Source organism: Lissotriton vulgaris, chromosome 2_1 (genome assembly GCF_964263255.1).
Source record: "Lissotriton vulgaris chromosome 2_1, aLisVul1.2, whole genome shotgun sequence".
Taxonomy (NCBI): domain Eukaryota; kingdom Metazoa; phylum Chordata; class Amphibia; order Caudata; family Salamandridae; genus Lissotriton; species Lissotriton vulgaris.
The window spans coordinates 1,000,716,460-1,000,743,966 of NC_141687.1; the positions used below are offsets into that span (position 1 = coordinate 1,000,716,460).

At 40.9% G+C, this 27,507-nt stretch overlaps 1 protein-coding gene across 1 annotated transcript in view; it reads left to right on the plus strand.

The window, feature by feature from the left end:
- The window catches only part of LOC147731529 (sodium channel protein type 2 subunit alpha-like), an 860,436-nt gene that overhangs the window by 280,289 nt on the left and 552,640 nt on the right, over nucleotides 1–27,507 (plus strand). Inside the window, exons 8-13 of the mRNA XM_086956593.1 lie at nucleotides 1,698–1,761; nucleotides 2,229–2,370; nucleotides 5,681–5,887; nucleotides 9,700–9,978; nucleotides 14,689–15,069; nucleotides 18,290–18,419. Of these exons, the coding sequence (XP_086812719.1) occupies nucleotides 1,698–1,761; nucleotides 2,229–2,370; nucleotides 5,681–5,887; nucleotides 9,700–9,978; nucleotides 14,689–15,069; nucleotides 18,290–18,419 (1,203 nt within the window). The remainder of the gene's footprint in view (nucleotides 1–1,697; nucleotides 1,762–2,228; nucleotides 2,371–5,680; nucleotides 5,888–9,699; nucleotides 9,979–14,688; nucleotides 15,070–18,289; nucleotides 18,420–27,507) is intronic.

Below are 27,507 nucleotides of genomic sequence, written 5' to 3' on the forward strand. Positions count from 1 at the left end.
GTGGGTCTGTGGGTGTGTGTGTGTGGATTGGTGACTAAAACAGTAGACTGCAATATTTGCTTTCAGAAACCTGCAGCTGAGATTGTATTACGCATTTGTGTGCCTCTTCTTGTTAAAATGATTCTCAGACAGTATCAGACTTGTCATATTGATGCACATTTTGCTTCTTTAAAATGTTTTGGGGGGAAATGGCTAATGGATAAACATGTAGCCAAGGCTAAAGTCGCCACTTTGGACGTTTGTTTTTACAATAAATGTTATGTGCAAAAAAATATAATACATTAAATGTTTTAGTGGTTGTGATACTTTACATCTTGAACATTTTTATTGCCCATGTACCGGGTTGGTTGATCTTTATTACTTCAGCCAATGGCTCAGACGTCAAGTACTAACTAAGCATGGGCGAATTTTGCGAATCTCGCGTTCGCGAATTTTGCGGATTTGCGAACTCGCAATCCGCAAAATCCGCGAATTCCCGCGAATTTGCGGATTTTTTTTTTGTGTTCGCGCGTGTTTCTGCCAGTTCGCGAGGGTTTTTACAATTTCGCAATTTGCGAACTTACCTGTTGGGTCGCAAGTTTTGCGAACTTGTTGTTTCTACGTGTCCAGCCTGTTTGGGACACTCTTCTTCATCACTGCCACTCTTTGTCACCACTGCCACTCTCTGACTACTCATGCCACCCTCTGGCCCACCCATGCCACCCTCTGTTTCATCACCACATCCTCTGGTTGTCCAGTGTACATTATTTTCGGCAAAGCAAAGCACACCTTCCCTGCCTCAAGTGACCTGAATTAATTTGGGGCTGATTAATGTGTCACAGAATATTTTTTTAGCTGGCACCTGCTTCCTTAGTGCTTCCTGATTAGTGATCTTTTGCACTTGCTAAGTGCTTTCATTGTTGCAAAATTAGTTACAACACCTGCCCTGCCCCAACTGACAATAATGAATTAGGGGCTGATTAATGGATTTTAACTTCCAGCCTGGCTCCTGCTTGTCTCCCTTAGCTGTAATTCAGGACCTTTGTGGCATATGTGTAACTATTCTGAGGTTCAGAGCAGGGTCACATAATAGTTGCAACTGGCAACTGAACTCTGGAGGGGCCCCTCAGGAAGCACTACAGGAAATGGCTACTAATGATGAGCCTGAACTTTTGAACCTGGTAAGTAGTTTGTTTTGCTAAGATCGTATTTCTGCAATTTAGCACTTACTCACGGGGTGCGAAGTTGTACTGGCAAGCCGCGAACTCACGCGAACAGTGCGAGCAAGCCATAAAATCCGCTGCTCGCGGATTTGCGGATTTTGCGGGAGATTCGCGGATCTTGCGGATTGCGAATTTACCGAAAATCCGCAAAATCCGCGAGCGAAACGGATTTTCCGCCCATGCTTAGTACTAACTTACTGATCTTTTTCAAATCGACCCAAATCGTTTACACATGAAACATTGTACAAGTTGAATGTACTCGTGTTTCACATGCAGCAACTCCGTGATATGATTATCCTCAATCTTACATGGGTTTACTTTACTAATACCGACTTACATTGTTTTTTCATACTGCTGATGGACTGACCAATGGTCCCCACAGCGTTAGTCATGATTCATCTGTCTCATGCATCCAGTTCAGTTAAAAAAAGAGCACCACTTGTTTCCCTGTTTTTTTTTTTAATCATTATGTCTTATTTTTTTTTTCTTATGCAGGTCATTACTATCGTTTGGAAGGTCAGAGAGACGCGCTGCTGTGTGGTAATAGCACTGATGCAGGGTAATAAAATTATATTCGATTCTTTTTTTCCAAATTGTGTCATATTATTTAGCAACATTGGCAGCTGGAGGGCCCCACTGACAGCCTCATGTGCAGCATTTCAAACATGTGCATCGGAAAGGGAAATTATTACAACATTAATGACCGTTCTAGATGAAATATTCATGTTCACTGCATGCGTGGTTTTTGGTGCAAACGGATAAGATATGACCTAGATGTACACCGGAAGAAGAGATTGTTGAAGTTGCCTTTCTGAGGGAGCCTGACACAGTTAAGAGGTGCTAGAGCCACATCATACGGTGTTGTGATGTATCTACAGAAATTACTGGCTATGATGTCCTTCAGAATATAGAGCAAAGTAGAAACATTAGCATTTTACATAAAGGATAAACGTGAGCTTTGTTAAGCTTTCCTCTGGTAAATGCTGCCTAATTCCATTTTTATTTTGTTTCTTTTGTGTCTTCCAGCCAGTGCCCAGGAGGATATATATGTGTGAAGGCGAATAGAAATCCCAACTATGGTTACACAAGCTTTGACACCTTCAGCTGGGCTTTTTTGTCACTGTTTCGTTTAATGACTCAGGACGCTTGGGAAAATCTTTATCAACTGGTAAGATTCATGTTGGTGTCTTTTAGGAAATGTGCGCATTTATGGTATGTGCAAGTTACTGATGACGTGAATAACCTTTATGGCCACGAAGATTAAATTGGAGATAGCATTTTAAGACCGATATGTTTGAGGCAACCATTAGAGAATAAAAATATAAATACATTGATCCTACAAGACTTAGTTCCCACCAATGTATTCTTTTCCGAACTACCAGCAGAGAAAACAATATATAAATAAGTTGATGTTACAAAACTTCCCTCTGGTTCAGTTTGCACAACCCTTAAACCTGGTTGCATTGGTATTGATTGAATTATTTAACTATAGGTTTAAGGATTTGGGATGTTGAGAATTGTGCTTAGAATTTTATCCTTGAAACCGAAGTTCTTCAAAATGTCAACAAAACAGTTTGTAGTCTAAGGCAGTTTGGCCTGCTGTTGTCTGCCTTTCATGACTTTAAAGTTCATAAACTACTTATAAACAAGTCTAACCTAACCAGCAGCATGCACTGCCAAATAATAAAAAAGGCTGAAAGGCTTACACACTGTACTTCTGCTGTGCACCAAGCTTCCTGGTTAACATAGTTGACACTGCACCAATACTTGCAGGGACTAAAAAGTGAAAAATCAACATTTGCCTGAACTGACCAGTGAACATGCTACATTCTCTAAAAAAACGAAAGTTTAAAAGGAGTTATGTTGACATATACATTTATAGTTGTATGGAAATTCCAAGGTTAACATATGACATTCACTTTGTGGCCCACACCCACTCTAAATAGTCAACTTTAACTCCTACTCGTGTTTTTACTTGATAAATATGGTGTTTAAATGTAGTTGAAAAGGTTCAATGAGAGAATATTTGTGAACCATGTGAGAGATTAAACATCAAATTAAACTTGGGGGTCGGAGGGGTGTTTATCTAACACCCCCTTGATCAGGGGATTTCATTTTGAAGTAAACTGTCCCAATGATTGCAAGCATTGGGTGAGATTTCTTAATAATAGTGTGTGGCATGGGACTGGGTGTAACGTTATCCCTCGCAGCGGCATCTGGGGGTCTCCTCCACCTCCGCATGGCCGAAGCGGTTATTTATTCATTTCTACACATGATTTGCCCAAGGGCAGAGGCAGTATGCCCCCATTGCCCTGCCAAATAGTGGTGGGCAAATGACCTCTCCCCCTTCACCTTACTCGAGGAAATAAAAATAAAAAAGGCTAGAGTTGATAAGTGTTAACTGCTACTGTTCTCTGTTAACAACTTGGGTTCAGCTGATCCACTCCTTTCTGTCATGCCCTTTTCTGTGTTCATGGAGGAGTGAGTCAACACCTGTCACCTACCCATAGGCCCTGTTCCTAAATGACAGCAGGGTTCAAGGGTAGGTAACAGAACAACTGTTGACCCTCTCCTGTACTAAGGCGGGGGTACAGCAATAATCTGCCAGAATCCTGGCCTTTGAACAAGACAAAGAAGGTGTATCAATACAGTACCCCTCAATTTGAACAAGGTAAGGGGTTAAAGGCGTTCCCCTGTCATTCTGTTAAGATTGTTGTTATCAATCCCCTTTTTCTTTGATAAATCGAGGAGGGGTGAAGGCAAGAACAAAGTAAGCAATTGCTTCTCTGTTGTATCTAAAATGTTGTTCCTGCCCTCAGGCAGGAGGGATGGCAGGGGCTACATAGTCCCCTCCCGAGCCCTGATGCAAAGCCTGCGAGGGAGTAATGTAACTCCACCGCCTTTGGGAAAGGTAGGAAGGAAGTTCTGTAATTAGCCTCCCTGATCCTGGCTACACAAGGAGGGGGGCTAAGCAATGATATTTGTTCCAAAAATATACATGAAAAATACAGGAAATAAACAACAGGTGATGTGTGAGAGATATTTATTTTTATAAGTGGCTGGGCTTACGCCTCCAACTTGTGACTCATGCAACATTGGCTCTTCCTCAGGTCTGCTTTCTTTTTTCCTTCCTTCCAGTGTCTGCGAGCACTGGGAGGAAAGCTTTTCCTAGTGCCCAGTGCCCATACAGAAGGCCTGATTCACAAAGGTGACTTACATGGCTGGGCTATCTTTTTATATGTGAAATTCTCCGCACTGACTGCGGAGTCTCCACACTCATAAACTTACTATTACGTTTCAGTTAAAAAGATTAAACTTAAACAAACTTGTAACTTTACCATTATGAATCAGGCCCAGAGGGTTGTTCGGTCACCCTCATCAATTAATTTGGTGACAACTGAAAAAACATACATATTTTGACATGCACATTGGACATTTTTTTTGTTTGTTTTTAATCTCCAAAACTTTTTAATGGATTTTTACCACACCGAGAAAGATACTGAATGACTGAAAGACACTTGTCATTCACAATAAACAATACAATTTTTTCTGGCCATCCATTTGTTAGTTTCAAAGCTAGGCAATGTAATCCCCTATGGGAGATCCCATTTTAAAATCAACTGAAAAATGATTTTGGGACCGTGCTCCTTCCAACTTTTAAACTGTTTGACCAAATTACACCAACACTGGCATTCTGCAAAACATCCCCCAATACAATTATTACACATTTTACTTTAAACGATTGTGCAAGGGTGATCAAAATTATTAGAGATAAAAATACTGATTTCCTTTGGACGGAAGCATGAACTGTTTTTACAGAGCTGCAACTGTGCCTCTTTAATTACTGAGGCTGCTCAATACAAATGTTTGGTGAAAATTTACAGTAGCTCCAGTTGAAGATATCTAACTGGGACATGTCAATGGGATGGCTCAGTGTGTTGAGCGTTCACTGTTGAGATATGCAGGAGCTTCAGGTCACAAGAGGCAATGACAGAAAAGCTAAAGCTGTCTCACTCTTTCAATGCTGGCAAACGTAGTAGAATTATATTAGGTAATAGGACTCAGAAGTAGCAGATGTGCAGTTTGAAACACTATGAAAAAATCAAGAAGTATAAATATGAAAAGTAAATGCAAAACTGCCTCAACGTGGTCTATGCAAAAGTGACCAAAGAGCTTGTTGGTGATGAATACAGCTATATCCCAGTATCATCCTACAAAGTCAGATCCAAATAGCAATGAGAAGCCAACGCTAAAAACCTGTTTCATTTCCAGACCATAGGATCACATGGTTTATTCTTGGATCATGATATATTCAAAGTTTTTTGCACATATTTAAAATATAAAACTGAATTTTAGAAAATATTCAATACAAATTGATATAGTTTGAGGTACACTTAAATTTCAGAATTTAATTGTATAGCTCATTAAATCATAAAGTACATTTTTGCATTTATAAGCACATGTTTATTTTTTTCCAGACTCTACGAGCTGCTGGCAAAACCTACATGATATTTTTTGTCCTGGTGATTTTCCTTGGTTCCTTTTACCTGGTGAACTTGATCTTGGCTGTGGTTGCTATGGCCTACGATGAACAGAATCAGGCTACGCAGGATGAAGCTGAGCAGAAGGAGGCGGAATTTCAACAAATGATGGAAGCTCTTAAGAAACATCAAGATAACTTGCAGGTAATACAATCACAAATAATGACAGAGAGAGATTTTTCATTCTGCTATTTATGATTATGGTGTTACACAATCAGGCTATTGCTACTCAAATCCTTTTTGAGATACACTCGTCACAAGTATGAATTTGAAATAACAGCTTGCGAAAGTTCTGATTTTTAGGTTCAGAAATAGAATGTAACAAGCTTGGCCAATGATATTTGCACACTACGTACTTAAACCCCATGTGTAAATAGCCATGTACGCAAATGCTATGGAGTGATTCCTATAGGTTAATATAACATGTGCCCTCGCCATGCACTGCTAATACTCTTTCCACACTCACAAAAGAAGGGACCACAACTTTACACCTTCACAGGCCAGAGCAGAGAAGAATGTTACTGAGCCAGCTCCAGCCAGGTACCGCTACTGCTGGGGAACCGACAGGGGCCACTGGGACTTAGGGGCTCGTTGCAGCCTCCAACATTTCTGGGACATGTGGGTGCTCTAAGTGGGCACCAGGGCATCCACTTTTAATAAAAAATGCCATCTCTGAATGGCACCAGCATAGGTGCTGGTTGGGAACCAATAGGGCTTATTGGGGCCTAGGGGATACCCCTGCGGCCCACAAGTTATAAGATAACTTTTTTAAGTTTGGGTGCCGGGTTGGCACCGTTGAACCTAAACAATTAAAGTAAAATGTCTAAAAATAATAAGAAATGAGTGGCAGGAACCACTCATGTATTATTCGCTCTTCCAGCAAAGACCACCTCTTAATCCCTAGGGCTTTTTAAAATTACATTTATTCTTCCTGGTGGTGTCCCTAGAAGAGGCAGAGGCACCACCAACCCTTTTTTTAATGCTGTATGATTCTGCAGGGTGCACAGCAGCCCCTTAGGAACGTAAGAAAGAAAACACAGTGATTGTACTGGGTCATTGAGTTCTATGATCCCAAGAGAGCTTGCCATATTTTTTTAAGTACTTCAAGCTAGAGGAGTATGCTCTTCAGCTGCAACACAGGGACCTCTTATGGTTTGTTGTGTGGCTGCACTTTGTGGCTTGAACATTTTTAAAAAAAGACACAAATACATGTGTAATGTTTTTTCTTAAAATGTGATTTTAAATATAATCTGCGACAACAACTAATATTAATCATTACAATGTGTGAATTTATCAGCTATACATCTGATTTATATATGTTGATGGGCCAATAGGCCCAGCTTCTAATATTTTATTATTTTGAACACTTGACAAAGCCAGTTGGTCTGCCTTACTTAAAATGACACCTTTTATATTGCTACATGACGTAGCCACTCATTCATGATTTTGGGGTTGGGCGCCTGCAGGCTATGTCCTGTGGCCAACCCCCCACTGAAAGCCCTGCACAGCGATGGACATCTTACTTTATGCTAAAAAAAACATAGAAATTCAGTGAAAAAAAAAGGTTGAAGTGACGTTATAGTCAGGAATAATACCATGTAAATTTACATTTACAAAACCCTTAAAAATAAAATGAAAAAAACAAAGGTTAAAGGGATGTTAAAGTTAGGTGAAAATTTCAATTAAAAGATGCTGTTTTAAGGGAACAAAACCATTGAAATTCACCAGTTATCTCAAGTATAACAAGTGCCCTAAGGTAAATATAACTCACAGCCTTGCCATGTACTGCTGAATATTTCAGATAATACATCGCTTATGGCATTTTCTATGACATCATTGATAACATCCCTGCAGCATCTGAAATTACATCATTGATGATAACACTGTTCATGGCCAGGCCAGGAGTTATAGTTACTTTAGGGAACGAGTTATACTTACCTGAGTAAACTATAACTGGTGCATTTCAGTGGTTTTGTTACTATAAAGCAAGATGTTTTAACTGACTAGCCTGCATAAATTATGCTAATCACCAGCAAGGAATAATTCCCTTTCTTTTGGTGGAGAGCTGCTCCATTTATTGGAGCGTGCACACAACACTACTGGCACTTCAGGTCTTCCCACCACAAATTTATTTTTCTAGCAGAATATTAAAGTACTGGATTTTTTTTTCTATAGCATTAACTCAGAGACAACTTTTCTCCAAGTGCTTGAAGTGTTTGAAAGCCTTCTCTTACATTTACCATTGCTTTAGACAGTAACACTGAACAAACAGAAGGAATCGCAATAAATTACATTTAAAAAAAAGCCTAAGCGAAGAGATTTGTTAAGGTTTCGCTGACACTCTGATCCTCAGATATAAATTCAAAGGAAGTGAAGAAAGGTTCCCTTGCACAGCCTTGCTGGTGATCTCTTACCACAGTGAACCCTTTGAAAATGCTGCACTGCATAGCTCCATTTCTGAAATGTGCGTGGGGTTATGGGGACGTTTTTGACGTTTCCTATGGCAACGCCCCCCCTTCTCCCCCTTCCATCAAACTCCACTATGGATGTGGAAAAGGAGGGGAAGGCTGAACGCTCATTTGAACGTAAAATAGCTATCATTCTATAGGGTTACATTTGTCTGAAAATTGTACAGCAATCCTTAACTCTACATTCGTGGTGTAAACAATCATTTTACCCACCCTTTACCGATGAAATTAAATCGAAATGTCATATATAAAAGAGGATGTCCACAATAATGTTGTATGTGTGCCTACTTTTGAGGGCATTGGAAATACAAACTAACACCTGTCACAGTTAAATTGTGGCCAGTTACTGATGTCGACTAGGTTTAACGACTCGTTCTTAAAAAAAAAAAAAAAGTAACATAAACAAAACAAAGTAGTTAAGCCTGACTACTGAGCAGAGAACTTTTGATAATGCCACAGTTTTAATATATGGAAGAGGAGCATGAGGCAGCGTGGAAATGAGGGACAGATATCCATGGTTTGCGCTTCTTTGCCTCTGGCACCACCCTTCATACACCCTGTCTCAGAGGTCATGAGGGCAGCTGGTGGGACAGAAATAAAGGTCATGCAAGTCCTGTTCACATTCTCACACTTTCTTCCGAAGTAATGTCTGCATCTATAAGTTGTAACTTAAGTGTTCGAATAATTACGGGAAATTCCCTTTAAAATGTTCAGAGGTACCCATAAAATTACAACTGAGGTTGTGTTCTCCTCGTATCAGAATGCCATTTCCATAACCTCCCCAAGCGCTCATAAGTGAAACTTACATGAATCACACACACACACACACACACACACACACACACACACACTGGTTTTGTATTTCAAAGATTTACGACTTTTCTTGTACTTTTGTAAAGACAATGAAACTTACACATTCGTTACTCACATTTATTTTGGTAAATTACTCTCTCGACCTCATTGAAAATTCGGCCCCTAGATCATTTGGTTTTCATTACTAATGTATTTTCTGTTAATAGGTATGTTTTAGAAAAGTGATGTTGACTTGGTTGGGACAAGCATTGGCAAAGCCTAAGGCCCCTGCCTTTTCAAGCAGGAGCTTTTTATTTAGTAATTTTTTCGATATACAAAAAATAATGTTATCATAGTTTTAAAAATAAATGTGGCCCAGCAGTCTAGGCCCACCAGCCTTAGCATTGAAGTCCACTGTTTTCAGGCGGCTGTGCGCATGTGCCATTATTCACAATGCAAGTCGGTGAATTGATTAAGTGGGATGACGCGTTAGCCCAATCAAAATGTGAATGAGCTTCATGGCGGAAGGGGGCTCACCAAAGCACTATATGTATATGAATAATATCTATATGAATATTCTTGTATACTCCAATTGCATGTGCAAAAGATCCATGTCAAGAACTAGGCCAAGAGTTGGTCTACTCAGTGAGTTGTTACACCACATGCTCAAAGTGCCCATTTCATGTACCATTCCAGGCAGCGGCAGCAGCGGCGTCATCAGATGCCCTGGATGATGGGCGAGGGTACAATGGAGTCTACAGTGGAACGCTGTCTGAGAGTTCCTCAGAAGCATCCATGCTGAGCTCGAAAAGTGCTAAGGAAAGAAGAAATAGAAAGAAGAAACGGAAACAGAAAGAATCTGAGGGAGATGAGAAAGGGGATAATGAGAAATTCCACCAATCGGAGTCTGACAGCAGTTTCAAAAGAAAAGGTTTCAGATTGACATACGAAAAGAAGTACACATCTCCCCACCAGGTACATGTGCATTATGAACTGCAGTCTACAACGCGCTTTTTTTGTTATTATGTATTTGCTTGGAGTGTTGACTATAATGTGTCGTTGACATGCACAAGACAAGTGTAATAATCTGTTATTTAACATAGCTCTGATATCCAAAGTGTTTTATATAAGACATTTTACATACATACATGCTTTATTATTTCCCAATATAAACTGGTGCATAGTTTACCAACCTCAGAAGGATGAAATCCTGAGTAGATCTTATGAAGATTCAAATACGTGATTTTATCCGACAGGCCACTTTGTAAAGATAAAAAAGCTGGTGGGGCGGTTCAAGTATGCAGGACCTTGAGTGTGCAGAGCCTTGTATGTGTGAATGAGGGCATTGGAGAGGGTACGTTTGTGAATGGGAAGCCAGAGATGTGTGACTGTATGAGTGCAGGGTGTGAGTTTGAACGTGAGTCTGGCTGCTGCGTTTAGAAGGTCCTGGAGAATCTTGGTAAGCTGTGCATTGCTGCTGGTGTAGAGGATTTTCTGCAGTCAAGCTTCTGCTTGTGATCAGGGCTTGGGTGATGGTTCTTTAGTATTGAGTAGGAGACATCTGAAGATTTTCCTGAGGATATGGAGGGTGTGGAAGCAGGAAGAGGCGACCATATTAACCTGGCTGGTCATTGAGATTTGATTGTCGATCAAGACGGATTGAGTGTGGGTTCTAGTTCTTACAACCACTGGGTCGAAGACCAGAGAGAGGTCAATTTTTTGAAGAGTACCACCTTAATCTTGTTGTAGTTGAGCTTCAAGCAGTTGGTCTCTATCCAGTTTAGACTTCAGACATGCATTTGATGAACTTTTTCTGAGTGTTGGAGGTGTCATCGTCATGGAAGAGAATGAGCTGGGTCTCACTGGCGTTTGAGATGATGCTGAGGCCTATAAGTAATGCTAAGTGAAACACTTAAGGCAATAAGACATTCACAAATATACGCATTTCAGTAGTATGGCATACATTCACATTCAGCTCAAGTATTTACAACGCAAAAGGGAATTTAGATGACTGTCACAGATACGTCATAAATAAATATGATCCTTAACCACGTGAAAGTCACTACATGCAATGTATATGTTTACATGAAAATATTCTTGTCGTTCAGTGAAACTATCTTTCAGATATAGTTACAATACACATCAGAAAAGTGTCAGCTCAATACCACGGGTACTGACTGGATTGCACACACTTCTTAACATCAATATTGATAGGCAATAACATAATTTTCTATGGAGATGCATTTTGCAACTATATCCATAAGTAAGTCATTAGTATCAAATAAACTTTTAGGAATGTATTATTCATCCATCAGTAAGGAAGTCTTGATTTTAGTGACATTAGTTATGTGCTTACTACTGCAATATTGTTGGAATTAAATCATCTAGCTCTACGGTTAAGGTGCATGACCTATAATCTCCAACTATTCTAAACACTCCCTCTGCACGCCTTTACGGTGCAGTGACTTTAAGTGATCATCAGTTTTACTTTCTTCAAGGTGCATGACAAGATACACAACTGCATCTCACACCAGAATCATTCTCATCACAAGTCCTTGTGACATATAATCAGTAAACAGCCGCATCAGGTCCAAACTGAGGTGGGAAGTGGTGCAGAATAATGATGTACTGGGATGTGGCCCTGAGCAATTACCAGGGGCTGAGAATAATTCTAAATACTTTATCCATCACTTTTTGTATGATTCCTTGTAAAAGGGAAGCGTGCTGTAACTCAAAGTGTAATACGCCAGTGGCTGAATTGTGCTAACCCACTGCCCCAAGATGCATGCTGCAGTGGCTGGGAAAATGTGAATGCCACAGTGACAGAATATTGAATGAAGACTGTCAGAAAACCCTATAAGTAACCATGTTATTCACATAACTGTAGAAAAATCTAAAAGTCTCGGCAAACACCGAACATAAAAAAAGCCAATAAGTTTGCCATTGGCTGCCAGCCTCTTGCCTTTGCAAATGCTTTTTTGTACTAGTGTTGTAAAACTTCCTTACAAACAGGCAGACATAAAGGTGTACCCAGACAGATAGACAGACAGGCTTGCACAGACAGACAGAAAGAGAGGCTTGCACAGCCAGACCGAATCGCAATTTGTGTTTGCGATTCGGTATTCGGAAGGGGCGTGTTTAGGGCATCCCTTCCAAATACCAACGCTGAATGGGATGTTTGAATGTTTTGCACCCGAATTACAGTTGCAATACATTCATATTTTACCGAATCCTTGAAGGAGGTGATAACCCAATCTCAAATCTGAAGGCGTCCCCTGGAGACCCCTTCACTTTTGAGAATGTAAAACAAATATTTTTTGAGAACAGCTAATAGTTCCACAGGCCACTGCCTAATCTTAAAAAATAAAACTGCAAAGTTTAAATGTTTTTTTTTTTAATGTGGGCTGTTAAAAAGCAATCACAGACATGGTGGTCTGCTGACCGAAGCAGGCCACCATGTGATGGATGTGATTCCTAATGGGTTGCAAATTGCAACCAACCTCATTAATATGCATGAGGTAGGTCTATTTGCAATCCACTAAGAATTGCTAAAAAACTCAAAAGAGTTTCACACATTAGGAATACCGATTTCCCAATTGTGATTCGGAGAGAATCACAATTAGGAAATCAGTATTCATATTTCCTAATTGCGATTCGGAGAGAATCAAAATTAGGAAATCGGTATTCCTAATGTTTGAAACTCTTTTGAGTTTTATTAGCAATTCTTAGTGGATTGCAAATAGACCTTCCTCATGCATATTAATGAGGTAGGTCTAAGGCCCTAGGAGGCTTGCACAGACAGGTTTGTACAGACAGAGAGGCTTGCACAGACAGATAAGAAGCGACACAGAGGGTTTCACAGGCACACAGACAGGTTTGCACAGAAAGACAGAGGCTTGCACAGACAGAGACTTGCACACGGAGAGAGGCTTGTACAGACTGAGAGAGGTTGCACAGACGTACAGAGAATTCCAAAGAGAGATAGACTTACAAAGATAGATAGATGGATAGGTTTGGAAATATAGATGGAAAGACAGATAGGTTTGCAAAGGTAGAAGGACTGATACAGAGTTGCTAAAGTAGACGAACAGTCAGGCAGATAGAGTTGCAAATGGTTGGGGACAGGTGGACAGATAGATGGACAGACAGACAGATAGATAGATAGATTGATAGATAGATAGATAGATAGATAGATAGATAGATAGATAGATAGATAGATAGATAGATAGATAGATAGATAGATAGATAGATAGATAGATAGATAGATAGATAGATAGAAATAAGTGGCAATGTTTAAATTAGTACTATGATGGCGGAGCTCGTGCTGCATAATTTGCCGGAGCCTTCGGCTCGGCCGTTTCCTTGTAAATATGCCCCTAAGTTCTTTGACTCATTTCTGAAGCCCTTGCTATTGTATATGTTCCAGGGAAAGCTTAGTATACACTAAGTCCAACTGGCCTGGTATTATTTATTCATCAACAATGGCAGATCGATGTGCACAGACTGCAGGAGGCAGACACTGCATAAGTAGTCTAGTTTACAGGAATGAAACAGGAGAACCGCACTGCTTCAGACTTGTCTGGTTCAGAAGGGTCGGATCTCACAAACCCAGCTCGCGAAGCGCCTTTGCAAACTGGTCTGTGACGTGTTTGTGGCTGACTGCTGCCTGTGAAGTCGCGGAGAATGGCGCTGGTGTATTTCTGTCTTTGGCAGTGATCCTTGTGTGTTCTGGGTAAAAACAATAATGCAGCGTGGTACTTTTAGACAGAATCAGGATCAATTACGAGTCAATAGAGAAAGAGACATAACAGGTCTGTGACATATCGAGTCCGCTCAGCGACACAAAAACGTCAGACCAAAACAATAACAAAAAACAACAAAACACAGTTATAGTGCACAACGAATCAAGCACAATACAGCACAGAAATAACAAAGGAAAACCACACTACAACGCACAATGAAAACAACACAATACAACGCAAAAAAGCACACCGCACAATAAGAAAAGACAATAAGACAACTGCACCTAATACAACAACGCAAAACAGCACACTTGAATTGTGCTACTGGCAATTAATTATTTTGTGTTGGTATACTGCTGAGCAGTTTTGCTGTGTTACATATGTCTCATGTATTGCAGATCTCTTATACTGCTGATGCCACAGACACGCTTTTCACTCAATTGCCCGCTACAAAACCGTTTTTAAGACACTCTACTAAAAGGTGGTTGGAAGAAATTTTCCGGCTAGGGCATGTAATGGCCTGACCAAAAATATTTTGTGATCTAGTCCCAATTTTGTGTTGAAAACGTAACTCTTGCAGGATCTGCGGTGTTACTGTATGCTCCTAAGGGTCCTTAGGACATCTAGGGAGGGATGTGTTGTGCAGATATTGCTTAGAGAACACTGGAGCAACAGTTACCTTGAAATATATGAGATGATGTCATTTATGCTATATTTTGTTGAGTGGGTCACCTGTTTCAAGAATAAGGCTTCCTGTAAGGCTTCAAGTACATACCAGATTACCAATCTTCCACTTTGCACAAAAGGCAGGAAAATGGTATTTCTCATTTATTGTCCAATGTATGTACCTCTATGTCTATGACTCAAGTTAGTGTCACAATTCTAGGATATTAATGCCGTTTGATAATTTTTCTGACACTTTTTATCTCTTCTATTTTTGCAGTCCATGCTGAGCATACGTGATTCATTGTTTTTCCCTCGGCGCAATAGCAGAGCCAGTCTCTTCAGCAACAGAGGACGCGGGAAAGACGTTGGCTCAGAAAATGACTTTGCTGATGACGAGCACAGCACTTTTGAGGACAATGAAAGCAGACGGGGATCCCTCTTTGTGCCTCATGGATATAGAGAACGACGCAACAGTAACCTTAGTCAAGCCAGTAAGGTGTCCAGGATCCTGCCGGTGCACCCAGTGAACGGGAAGATGCACAGCACGGTGGATTGCAACGGAGTGGTTTCCTTGGTCGGTGGTCCATCGGTTCCCACATCGCCCGTTGGATTGCTTCTGCCAGAGGTGATAATAGATAAACCAGCTTCTGATGACAATGTAAGGAGGTTTGAAATAGTTCAGGCATGGTGGCCCGTTCTGATTGCATCAGCCAGTGCTTCCCCACCATGGAATTCCTTGGGAATGATACCTGGTTGGTCTAGCTTTGAATGAACCTGCTTCTGGCATTGCCTTTAATATACTAACTGGCACCGCATCAATATTCCCATAGACGGATCCTAGCTCCATGCATTTACAGTATTTGTTAACACATTCACACAACACAAGCTGACAAATTCTTGGATTTTGGTTTGCAGGCCAATGACACAACATTTTGAATCATCCTAAAAGTTACACTTTAGCCAATGGGATACAGGTTTTCTCTTCTTGTCCATATATGCTTCATTCATTTTATTTAAAAAACGGTACTAGTCATACTGTGAAAAATAAGTACACAAATTCTACACTGTAAATGGAACAGCCTCAAACCAGAATGAAACTTAGCTATTTGACATGCAAATCTTTCCTTATTAAGAAGATTTGTTTTGAAAATATACGTATTATTAGTTTAAAATCAAAAACAGTCTACCTGAAGTATCTGGTACCATTTATACATAGGAATGCATATTTGCAAATATGAATCTATGAACACAGTTATTGTATGCCTTTGTATACTGAAATTGGGGCATTTGTGTAGGCGTCAACACGTTGATGTTTAAATCTATTTTCCTTTTAATCACTTTTTGTCTAATATCACCTTAGGGGCCTGCTAATGAGGTCTTAGAGGGGCAATCAGTAGTTTTTGCACCCAATAAAATCTGACACCGGGGTAATTTATTTGGTGAAATAAAGAGCATCTATTCCGACTTTTGGAGGTATTACAAGATCATTTCCATAAAAAAATTCCAGCCGATTTCACCTGCCGAAATATCAACGAGGGCTGCAGATTTCAGCACACCCGGTCAATAAGTGCCATAACTGTGATCCCTGTTGATACAAGGATTAGCACAGGGATCACAATTTTGTGCATGGGATCCAAATTTACTGGAACATTTAGGCAGCCTTGGCCGCTGCAGGTAAGAACGGTGAGGCCGGCCGGGGCGGGAGGGGGGGTGTTTCTGGTGTTGGGGCATATTTAAATAAATAATTCATTTTCCCTCATGGTCGTCTTTCGAAATCCCCCCCAGCCGCCCCACTGCTCTTACATGCAGCGGCCGTGGCTGCATTTATGGCAATTGTATCATGACAAATACACAAGAATCCAATTATTTGTGTAGACAATGTTATAATTAGGACTCGAGAGAAAATGGCTGAGTGGACTGACACGTGTAATCAGCATTCAAGAATGTATACTTCGGTTAACTGGCATATACTATCAGATTTCAAGTGGCTATGTTGGAGTTGACTGCCATAGATCATCTTGCACATATAGGTCACTGTAGCCCTTGGATGAGAACTTCCACTTATATGATAGACACAGGGGACCACAGTAGTCTGCTGCTATTTTTACTAAATGTGAAAGGTTGAACTGCACCAGGAGATTCCTTTTTGTGTCCACATTTTATCTGATATCAAACACTTGGTTAGGGGCAGCAATATCGTGAGGCTTCTCATAAAAATGAACATTTTGCAATTTTAAAAGCTAAACTCTTGCTAATAATTTTACAGTTTAGCTAGTCCTGCTGTGCCTACAGCTTTATTTGTTGATACAGCGAACATAATGCAGCCTTTCTGCTGCCCCATACACAGATCAGATCTGTGTATCTTAGACTCAGCAGCAATGGGGAAAAAAAAGAGATGGCCCTCTTCTGTTGAGTGGAAAAGGAGGGCAGCAGAATGACCTTGCAGCAAGGCCCCAGGCACAATATAGAGTTTAATGATGAAATAATAGCGACCCATGTAGGATGCAATAGACAAGCAAGCCATTAATATTTATTAAACATCAGCCAAACATAAAATTAGGATACTACAAAAAGAAATTTGATGACCCAATTAAATAAACACATATTTCTGCAAATGCAAGCTTCTCCATTGAGGATTCTCCAGCATCCCAGTGGACTGTGCAATTCTTTCATTAGACAACAAGATTAGGACCAATTTTTTTCAACGCTGTTAAAACTACTATAGCTATAGGACAGGCCTCACTGACAGAGTACAGGAAACAAAAATAATGTGTGGACAGAATATGAAGTCAAACATACCTAGGACCAAATACCAAGAAGATAAGGGCAAATACGTAAGCATGGATTTACTATTCTGAAATCCACATCTGGGTACCTTGAAGACATACATATATCGTCAAGGTACATATATTTGGGGTTATATATAGTAACACTTTGCTTACCTATAGAAACTTACCTTCATGCTATTTTTCTCCTCAATGGCCCACATGCATCATCCCGGGATTTTGCGAGTTCTAAAGTGCGAAAAATAGCGATTCGCATTTTAGGATTCGCAAAACGGGATGCATGAATATTTTTGCAAATTATTTGCGATTCGGTAGAAATCGCAATTTCTACCAAATCGCAAATATTATGCGATTTTCAAAGTGCGAATTCGCAATTCACATTGATCCTATGGGCCAAAAGGCCCATAGGGATCAATGGGAATTGCGAATTTGCACTTTGAAAATCGCAAATCCTGATTGCATTTCAAGGGTGGTGAGGGGGGTTCAAATGAACCCACCCTGCACCCATGAAATGTTGTTTTCGCATCATGTTGCACACACACATGTCCTAAGGACATGTGTGTCCGTAACATGAATGTTTAAAAAATGCATTTGCTGCGTTTTTAACACTTTTTGCAAATTTACCGAGTGGTTCAACCACTCGGTAAATTTGACACCCTAATTGCGAATTCGCAATTTTAAAACTAATCATGCATTGCTTTCAAGAAATCGCAAATTTGCGATTTCTTGAAAGCAATCGCATTTTTAGAAATCGCAAAAATGTTGCGATTTTTGAAAATGTATGATGCATTCCAAAAATGGATTTTGGAATCGCAAACGGCCGATTTTAAGGAATCTCACCGTTTGCGACTCCAAAAACCCTTGATGCATGTGGGCCAATATTCCTAACACAATAGTTTGTCCCACAATATTTCTGCTTCCGATATTCCGTACCACCATAGGACAAACATGTCTGGCATGAATAACAGAGATATAATTCTGCATGAAGCATGCCTATCCTTGACCCAGATCTTACCTTTGCAGGATGTGAATGACAAATTCTGAATCTGTCACTGCAGGTGACTGTTTAATATACCATTGCTTAATTTGCAGGGTGGCACAGAAACAGAAATGAAGAAGAGAAGGCTGAGCTCTTACCATGTGTCAATGGATTTGTTGGAAGATCCTATGCTCCGGCAACGAGCTCTGAGTGCTGCTAGCATCCTATCAAACACAATGGAAGGTAATTCACCCCTTTCTAATATGATTTGATTTCTATATTGTGATTGTTGGTGCTACATCATACTGTATCTCACATTACCTTAAGTGTGCGGAAACATAGAGTCATCTCTGAATGCAGTGTGCGGGCTAATAAGGCTGATTCTTGAAGAAATCGAGTATGAATATGGTACTGAAAAGTGTTAGTTAAAGCAACCATTTTCAGGGTATTTCACAGAATAGAGTATAAACTTGTAAATATTTTTTTGTTGCTACAGCTGCAAACAACACAACTTTTTGACAAATATTGCTCGTCAAATTTGTAAGTGCCGCTGTCAAACTAAGCAATAACATGGTAGCAGTATTCAAATAATAAGTATACTGAAGAACATAGATGTTATTCATAGAATGCCGGTGGAGATATATGTCAAAATGTACTGTTTATGAATTGCTATATTGTGTAAATATGTTTGCTTCTGCAAACTGCAGATTGCACAGTTTTCATACATAAAATTGTGAACAAAATTCAGGAGGCCTTTTGTGCACTGTGTACTTTATACAGCAACATCTTATTCAGCAAGATGCTGGAATTCTGATGATATTGAGAGCAGCGTTTGAATATCCAAATTGTTTTTGTACATTGGGGCAGTTGAAGTAAAACCTATAAAAAAATGTCAAATGAAGTTGCCAAATTAATTAATGGCCTAGCCCAGTGCACATCATGTGAGTTAAGGATGGACAATACTTTTCTGGTTTGTTTCTGAGGTTCATATATATCCCTCATAGGTGAACAAGAGTATACCATTATGTAGCTTAAGCACATGTTTCAGGCTACAAATTCATCCATAAGTCAAAAGAAATATTTCCAACAATAAAATATCCTATTTAGCTTTTGTGTAGTTGTTTGATTTTATTTAAGGAATGCATAAAGCTTTTGTCAGGTATTTAAACTGTGTTTGTGGATATTTTTAAGTGATTTATTAAGAACTGTATATGTTAAGTTTCATTTTGAAAAGGATGTGATTGCTAAGAGTTTTCTCATTAAAGTGGTTTGGAAAATGTTATTTAATATATGCTATCAAATTGAAAGGCAATATTAATTTGAGAATGTAGAAGCTCTCGTACTCAGTAAGTTGAAAGTGACAAATATTGAAAGTGGTTTTCATGAGATATTGCACATTTAACTATAAAAAGACAATATGTTGTTTTTCCCATTGTTGGGTCTTATTGAGTGAGCGGCATGAGTGTATGCATTAGTCTAATTATATGTAAGATAATAACAGAATAATTCAGGATATTTTTGGCTGTATTAAGCAACAATGCAATAACAAAATAGTGATGGATCATACAACTATCAAATTGCAGGTACGTAAGCAAATGATCCAGATTGTAATTGATCATCTAGGACATTCTTAAGGTATCGTATGACTTAGTGAGCGTTTACCATGCCATAAGCAACTGCATGCAAGATTTCCCATAAAATCAGTAAAAGCCAACTAGCAGGTGGGTACAACAGAAAAATTACACTTTGTTGAGATTGGCAGATATCTATACAGCAGCCAGGGCCGGACTGGCTACCGAGCGTTTTGGAATGCTGCTGAGTTGGGGGCTGAATTTGTTGATCTGGACCTGCGTGTTCTGTACAAAATTCGTTTTGCATTCATTATTTCGAAGCACACGCAGGTCTCCATCAACAAAATCAGCCCCCACTGCAGTGAAATCAGCCCCCCGCTCTGCAGCATTCCAAAACGCCCGGTAGTCAGTCCGGCGCTGACAGCAGCCCCAATAATCAAACCCATTAACCAAGCTAAAGGAACTCTCATTGAATATATATTTATTTAGCATTTGGGCTATTCTGTATATAACAGATCTCAGGCAAGACCCCCTTAAAGGCTCCCAACAAAAGCGATTATTCACAATTGTGATGTTTTGGTCAGTATATGGAGCACCTTTCAAATTTGCCCGCTCCCAGTGGCATGCTGGCAAAGAAAAGATAATGAAGTTCCTGTAGTCACAAACATATATAGTGGCTTTGGTGGCCACTAGAGTACTGGGATTTCAGTGAAACGGGTCTGTAAATTGAAAAAAGACTTCTAAAAGGTCCCCATAAATACAGGACTGCAATACAGCATAAAGTTGTGGAAACAGAAATAGATAATTTTATTAACTCAACAATCTATCTTTAATTTTTGTAGATGACTGAGATTTTGAGATTGGATAGTTATTTTTGTAAACATTGCTACTCACATAGTATATTTCACACCTGTAAGACTTATTTCTGTACAAGTGCATGGCAATATTCCACTTAATCTATTTTTTCCTCACAGGTGGGTGTATATTTTGTTTTCAATTTCTCTTCTTTGATGTTACCTTAAATTCCCTGCTATGCAGTGGGCTCACACCGTGGAATACATTTTGATCAGTATGATTTCTATCAAGTTGTTACTAATTTGTTTTGGATATATATTTACCAGTAACTTATTTTCATGGGAACATTTACTAAACTGTGATTCCAACTAAAGTTGTCTTGCTGTATTGTGTCATAGGTACAGGCTTTATCTCCCCCAGTCAGCTATGGATTACCAAATAGGCAAAGTAGGCATCAGTCTATGAGCCCCACAATTTAGACAGCCAAACACCAATACACACACCCTTGTTTCACAGTGCAAGGGTATGTGCATTCTGTCATACATATAATTTCTACTTCCTGTGCAAAAATCCTGATTTGATATTTGTACAGTTTCCAAGTATAGAGAAATTCAACAATTTTTCCTTTATTGTGCCTGCCTCGAATGTGTTCCAGTATTTAGATCTATGTCAAGAAACAGTACACTTGAACCGCTTATATCAGAAGTGAACTTTAGAATGTTATGTTATGTCAGTTTGTAGAGTGCACTAATCATCCTCCTGGGTATCCAGGTGCTTAAGCAGGTGTGTAGGCATGGGGTCCCCACAGAATTATTCAAAGAGCCAGGTGTTCAGTTTCTTGTAAAACTTAAGTAGCGAGGAGGATGCTCTGATGTGTTGTGGGAGGTCATTACATATTTTGGGTGCAAAGTAAGAAAATGAGCAACTTCCTGCTTGGCGTTTGTGAATACAGGGGTGTGTGCGAGTGAGAGTTAGCAGCATAGGTGTCTTTTTTATTAGTATGTTTATTGGTTTTTAAAAAGTAACATTCAAACAGTGATCACTTCCCTTATGGTGGCCTTCTAAGCCTCCCAATGAGTTATCGCATCAGTGGCCTCCACGGAATTCTCTCTGAAGTATAATGCTGTCACTTTATCAGGGCTGTCCAGTACCTTTACATTCATGAGTGGTCCCTTGGCCATTCTCCAGCTTGTTCTCCCTCAGAAAGTCGATATGGTTAGGGTAGTCCACAGAGGCGAGTGATCAGAGATACCTCTCACCTTAAAGTCTGACTCAGTGAATTTGTACTGTGTTCCTAGTGGTGTAAGAAAGTAATCTATCCTGGAGTGAGAGTTGTGTCCCCCTGAGTAAAAGGAGTCATTTTTTATGTGTCCTGTGCAGCGATCTCCACACGTCTCCCAAGCCCAAGGCCATCACAAAGGTACCTAATTTCCCCACTCACAGGGCACTAAGAGCGGGGCAGATGTTATATCCATGTGGGGGTCTATTATCATGTTAATGTCCCCTTCCGCTAGCACCGTCACAGAAGAGAGACCAATCAGCAAGGTGCTCAAAAGTGCCAAAATCTCAGTCAGCAATTATGACACGATATATATATTAAACAAAGCAACTGTCTCCCCTCTCACTTACTCAGTACCATAGTATAGCATCCACTATCATCGGATGAGGTCTGTTGCAATTAAATTGCAACCTTTTTTTAAATCAGGATTGCGACTCCCATGGATCCAGAGGACTACCCAGAATGACTAACCATTGTGTACCTCTCCCTCCCAAGGAAGTCACAATTAGATCCTCTCAGATTTGTTTCTATAAAAAGACCACATCTACGGCATAGCAGAACAGTGCCCTGTTCACCAGTCCTCCTTGATTTGGTTACCCAATCTATTAACGTTCCATGTTTAAATTTTGAAGTAGCATATCTTACGGTCTCTGTGTGCATCATCGCTCATCATAATGGTCCCTCTGTGCTGTACAACACAACCCCTCCCCATGATCTGCACAGTCAGATATCATTTGAAGCAAAGAATCACCCTCCCAACTCCCCTGACTGCCACCTCAATGCATGGTACCTCCATTGCACCATAAAAACAAAATCTTGGAATCTTAGGTGTTGCTTAACCCCTCAAAAAGCTTTCCATTGACATTGTACAAGTGTAGTATAATCTGGAAAGATATGGACGGTCACATCTTGCACCATCCATGGGCCATGTGAACGTGCTGCATGCAAAATGGCATCCCAATCTCAAGCATTAAGCAGCTTAGCCCCTATGGCCAGCAGCAGTGCACCTGGGACTGGTGGTCTCCTTGGTGCCCTCTGGGTTCGGTTCGCTCCACTGTAAACCATTCCAAGGTTTTCCTTCCAGAGGAAAGTCACTCTGCAAGAAACAGCTCCGCACTGGGGCCCTCTACCCTCTCCGGTAGTCCCACGATCCAGACATTATTTCAGCTGGACCAGCCATTCACATCTTCTGCCCTTTCCTCTCCCATGTTCTAATGTGGGTGGTGGTCTCTGTTAAAGCAGACTGCACCTCCATGAGAGTGTATTCTTCAGTTGATACTCTATCCACTAGTTTTGCATGAACTGCGCTAAGGAGATTTGGTTCCTGAGCCACTGTAACAATTTTAATTTCTAGGGCCATTTCAGTGTCCTTTATTGCTGCCAGGATAGTGGCAGTGTGATTCTCTAGGTTTCAATCCATGACTGGGTGGGGGGGGGAGGGGCGTGGAGCCTTCTCCCCTGATCTGACAGTATTTGACCAAGGGGGGTCTAGCTGGTCTCATGGAGCCCTCCATATATGCCGGTCCAGGAAGAACACAGTAGGCATTTTGACTCCTTTGGCACACAATCCTGTATATCTCCCTGGGAATTGGGAGAAGAGAGGGTGAAGAAACAGGGGTTCCCCGCTGAGAGCTGCCACCAATGGATAATACCAACTATCATGGTGGGAGACCACTACACCCAGCTGCCCAGGCATCTCACAGCACTTTACCCGGATCCCAAGCACCCTCCACAACCCCCTTCGGTGTCACCAGTCATGTCTTCTGGGAGGTTCCACTCTCTCTTGGCTTCTGTGGGGTTGTTGGGGAATCTCCTCACAGTGCCCCACTTGCACTGGACCTCCCTCATCCATAGTATAAATCCACTGGAGTCTGGATTCTCTGCTCCCAGTGAGTGCAGTTGGCAGGACACCAGCAGGCACCCCTCGATGTTGTGGATTCATGCCCCCCTCCATTCCGATCACGCCCCTGTCTCCAGTTCATCAGCATGAAGGGCTTTGCAGCACCTCCCCACACTCCAAGTGGAGAGTCTCCAACATACTCCAGTTGAGCTGCTGCCCTTTTCCTTGTGAGTAGCCCCTCGCCAGTATCTGCAAAAGTATCGGGGGTAGAGTGGAGAGGAAGAGAAACATGTGTCAGAGCCCCTCCCCTGCGAGGCTACTGATGCCCTCATTGAGCCTCTTCGGTGCAGTCCACACAGCTCTTCTGGGCTCGGCGCAGGCCTTCAAACTGGCAGTTACTCCTTTTACCACAGCCCATACGCTCTCTTATGGTTTGCTGTTGGCCTTCCAGGCTGCCTCCACAGTCTTCTCAATGGCACGGTGGGTCCTTGATCACAGACCCACTATGTGGTGAGGTCTCATGACTCCGGGAGAGACCAGGATGGTTCACTCACATTTCGCAGCATTGTAACTCAGCACGTAGGTAGCCGTCTACTTGCGGCTGCAAGCCACCCCAGCATAGGTGCCTTGATTGATTGTGAAGGTGTATGTGACTGTTTAGGTTTGTGATGGTGTGTGTTAGAAGTTTTAAGTGACTGTGTTTGTGAATGGGGAGCCAGTGAAGGTAAAGGGGGAAGTGTGTACGGTGAGGATCGTTGAGTTTGAGTCTTGTGCCACCGTTCAGGATGGTCTGAAGTAGATTCTGGAGCTGATTAGAATTTCTGTTGTACAGTGCATTGCTGCATTCGAGTCAGCTTGTAATGAGTGCATGCATGGCTGTTTATCTGGTGTTCTGTGGAAGCCACTTGAAGATGTTTCTTAGCATTCATAGGAGGTGGAACCAAGTTTAGTATTTCATAGAATCATTTGAATTCTCCATAGATGCCATTCCACAGTATAGATATATTCGTATTATAGATATATAAATTGCAGCCACTTTCCTTTTTTATCCAGCAATTGTTCAAATTTCAAAGTTTCTCCAGAATTATTAATTTTCACATCTCCATGGGGCGGCCATTTTTCCTGCCATTTTGTTGATACATTTGCATAAGTGAATGACAGAGAGATGCTTTACTTGTTTACTTTTCAATAAAAATATTAAAAAAATAAAACAGTAAACACAATGGTTATAGCATATGTACACATGATATTTGCAGAACTCATAATTGAGTTGTGCTGTACACTTTTATTTTTCAAATAAAAAATAATGTCCAATGTTTGTGAAGATGTGCAACGATATGCAGAGGGTATTTCCTGAAGGGTTGTGTTTGGAGTTAGTAGATAGCGAATAGCTTAATATGTGCTGTTTTTAGTGCCACATTCAGCTTTCATTCAAAGCTAACTATTAACCTCTTCAGCGCGGCGCAAATTTTCACGCTGAGCTGAAGGTTCTATTGAGCGGGCGGGGCCATGACAGAGTGGTTCCGTCATTAGCACAGCTCAACCGGCGCTCATGACGGAACCACTCCGTCATGAGCACCGAAGGTTCATAATTTCCTTTTAAAAACGTTTTTGAATGTTTTCTTAGCTTGTTAAAAAAATGTATCTGGCCGCTGTGGTGAGCAATCCCAAATGACCAGTACAAGCAAGGATGTTTGGCTTTTAATATTGTTCCTCAAAATAATATTAGATTTGTTTTTGCTAGAATTGGCTCTGATGCGATTTACAGACGCACTGAGATAATTGTTTTCTTGAAATCTATTAATGTATTAAATGAATGATTTTCAAGCTGCATTGCTTCAGCCGAACTTGCAGAAAAAAAGAAAGTAATTGGAATGATAAAACGCTTTTGATAAAGCAAAGATGTGACCTTGGTGCAGCTCAAAAATTGTATCAAGTGTTTTCATAGTTCACAATGAGCTGAGAAAGAAGAAATGAAGCACTTATGACTCGCTCCGCATAGTTGTGGCCTGCATCCAAGAGGGTGCTTTAACCCCTTATTCAGAATATGGAAATCTAGACAGGGAGTAATTTTGCACAGTTGCGCCGTCCATCTTCTCGTCTCCTGAGCCATGCATGTTGCTCCTCCTCCTGTTCCCTTTTCACACAAGTGGTGGAAGTTGTCAGAATCGTAATAGAGTTTTGAGAATTTAAAGAGAACAAATCTGACTCATGGTCTCAAAGTTCTTGTATGGGTGTTGAGGTCCGGTTTACTGCCTCTCTGATTAAAATCTGGCAAAGTTAGAAATAGTTATTATCGCTTTATGCACTGGGCTTCCAATATACATTTTGCGCAGTTTTTCCTCGTTTCATACTATTTCAATAAAAAGAGGCAGTGTTGCTGTACATACTTACTCTAAAAATCAGAACTGTAGTTTGCTTACCCTATTGAATTCATCCTGGCGCTTTGTAAGCTTAGCCCTAGAAAGAGTCTCAAAACATCAAGGTGGCCTCCTTCCACTACACTGTACCAGAGAGGTGTGTGCAGCACAATTACATCTAGCATGTCATATAGTACCTAACTGGCCAATGTAAAGGGTGGTTACTGTTTTCTAACAGCATTCATATGGTCTACTTCGTCAACTAGACCTCTTGGTAAGAGCTGTGTTGAATGCGGTTTGTTTACATGTTGCACAGGATTCTTAACCGATTTTAAAACTATTTTACTGTATTTTACCTGTATTAGCTGATTGCACTACAGGCACAGGTCACTTTAGAGGCTGAATCTCGGCACTCTTGGTAACTGCTCGATCCACAGGGAATCGGAAGCAGGAAACGGGCTGACGGATCCAGGTTAGCGGGCTAGTTTTCCTCAGCCTCAACCCGTTAATAGACACGCCCACGCGCCTAAGGCAAGCCCGTCTGCACCCGTCTGCGACCGTCTGCGCTCGGACCGGGCTCAGGGCCTGTCCCCCTGGCTCTTGTAAATCAGATGCCTTGACATATTCCAGAGAGGCCCTGATGAGGTTGGACCCGAACAGCAGGAATATATCCTGCCCTAGGCTCTCACCTAACGTGCTCAGAAAGGAGTCCACGGGCGCATGGGACCGTACCCCTCTCAAAGTTATTCTCTTGAACACCAGATCACTAATAAAACACAGAGTGGAATGCGCCATGCTGATAGAGGAGCACAAAATCATGCTGGCATTTATCACAGATTCTTGGTCCGATGAAACCTCAGGACCCGACCTTATTTATTTATTTTGTTATTTTTTAAACTTGTAAAGCACGCAAATTCCCAGAGGCATCTCAGCGCTACGGACGTGACAGAGAAAAGCAAAGATTATTGATTAAACAGCCAGGTCTTTATTTTTCTTCTGAAAGCCAACAGAGTTTGGCAAGAACTGATCTCCAAAGGGAGGGAATTCCATAGTTTTGCCGTCGAGACAACAAAACGTCGATCGCCCCAGTAGGCAGTTTTGGTCCGAGGCACTGACAGAAGGTAGGCATTGGAAGAGTGAAGTGGCCTGTTGGGGGTGTGAATGACTAAAGAGATTAGAAGAAAACGTGGACCTAAGTTTCGAGAGGCTTTATAGGCAATGCACAGTGCCTTAAATTTTAGGAGATTTTAATTTCTATCTTGAGGACCTTACTGACCCCGACAATATAAAGTTACAGCAAACTGTAAGTGGGGGAGACCTCAAGCAACTTGTTTTAGATCCCACTGACACAGCAGGCCATACTCTAGATGGCAAATCACCCTAATCTTCCTTATTTAGGGGTACTGCCACTTTCCTTGTCTGATCATGCCGCCATCTTCTTGAAAATTCTACAAGCTAGGCATCATGAACTCAAACCTGAGCCCAA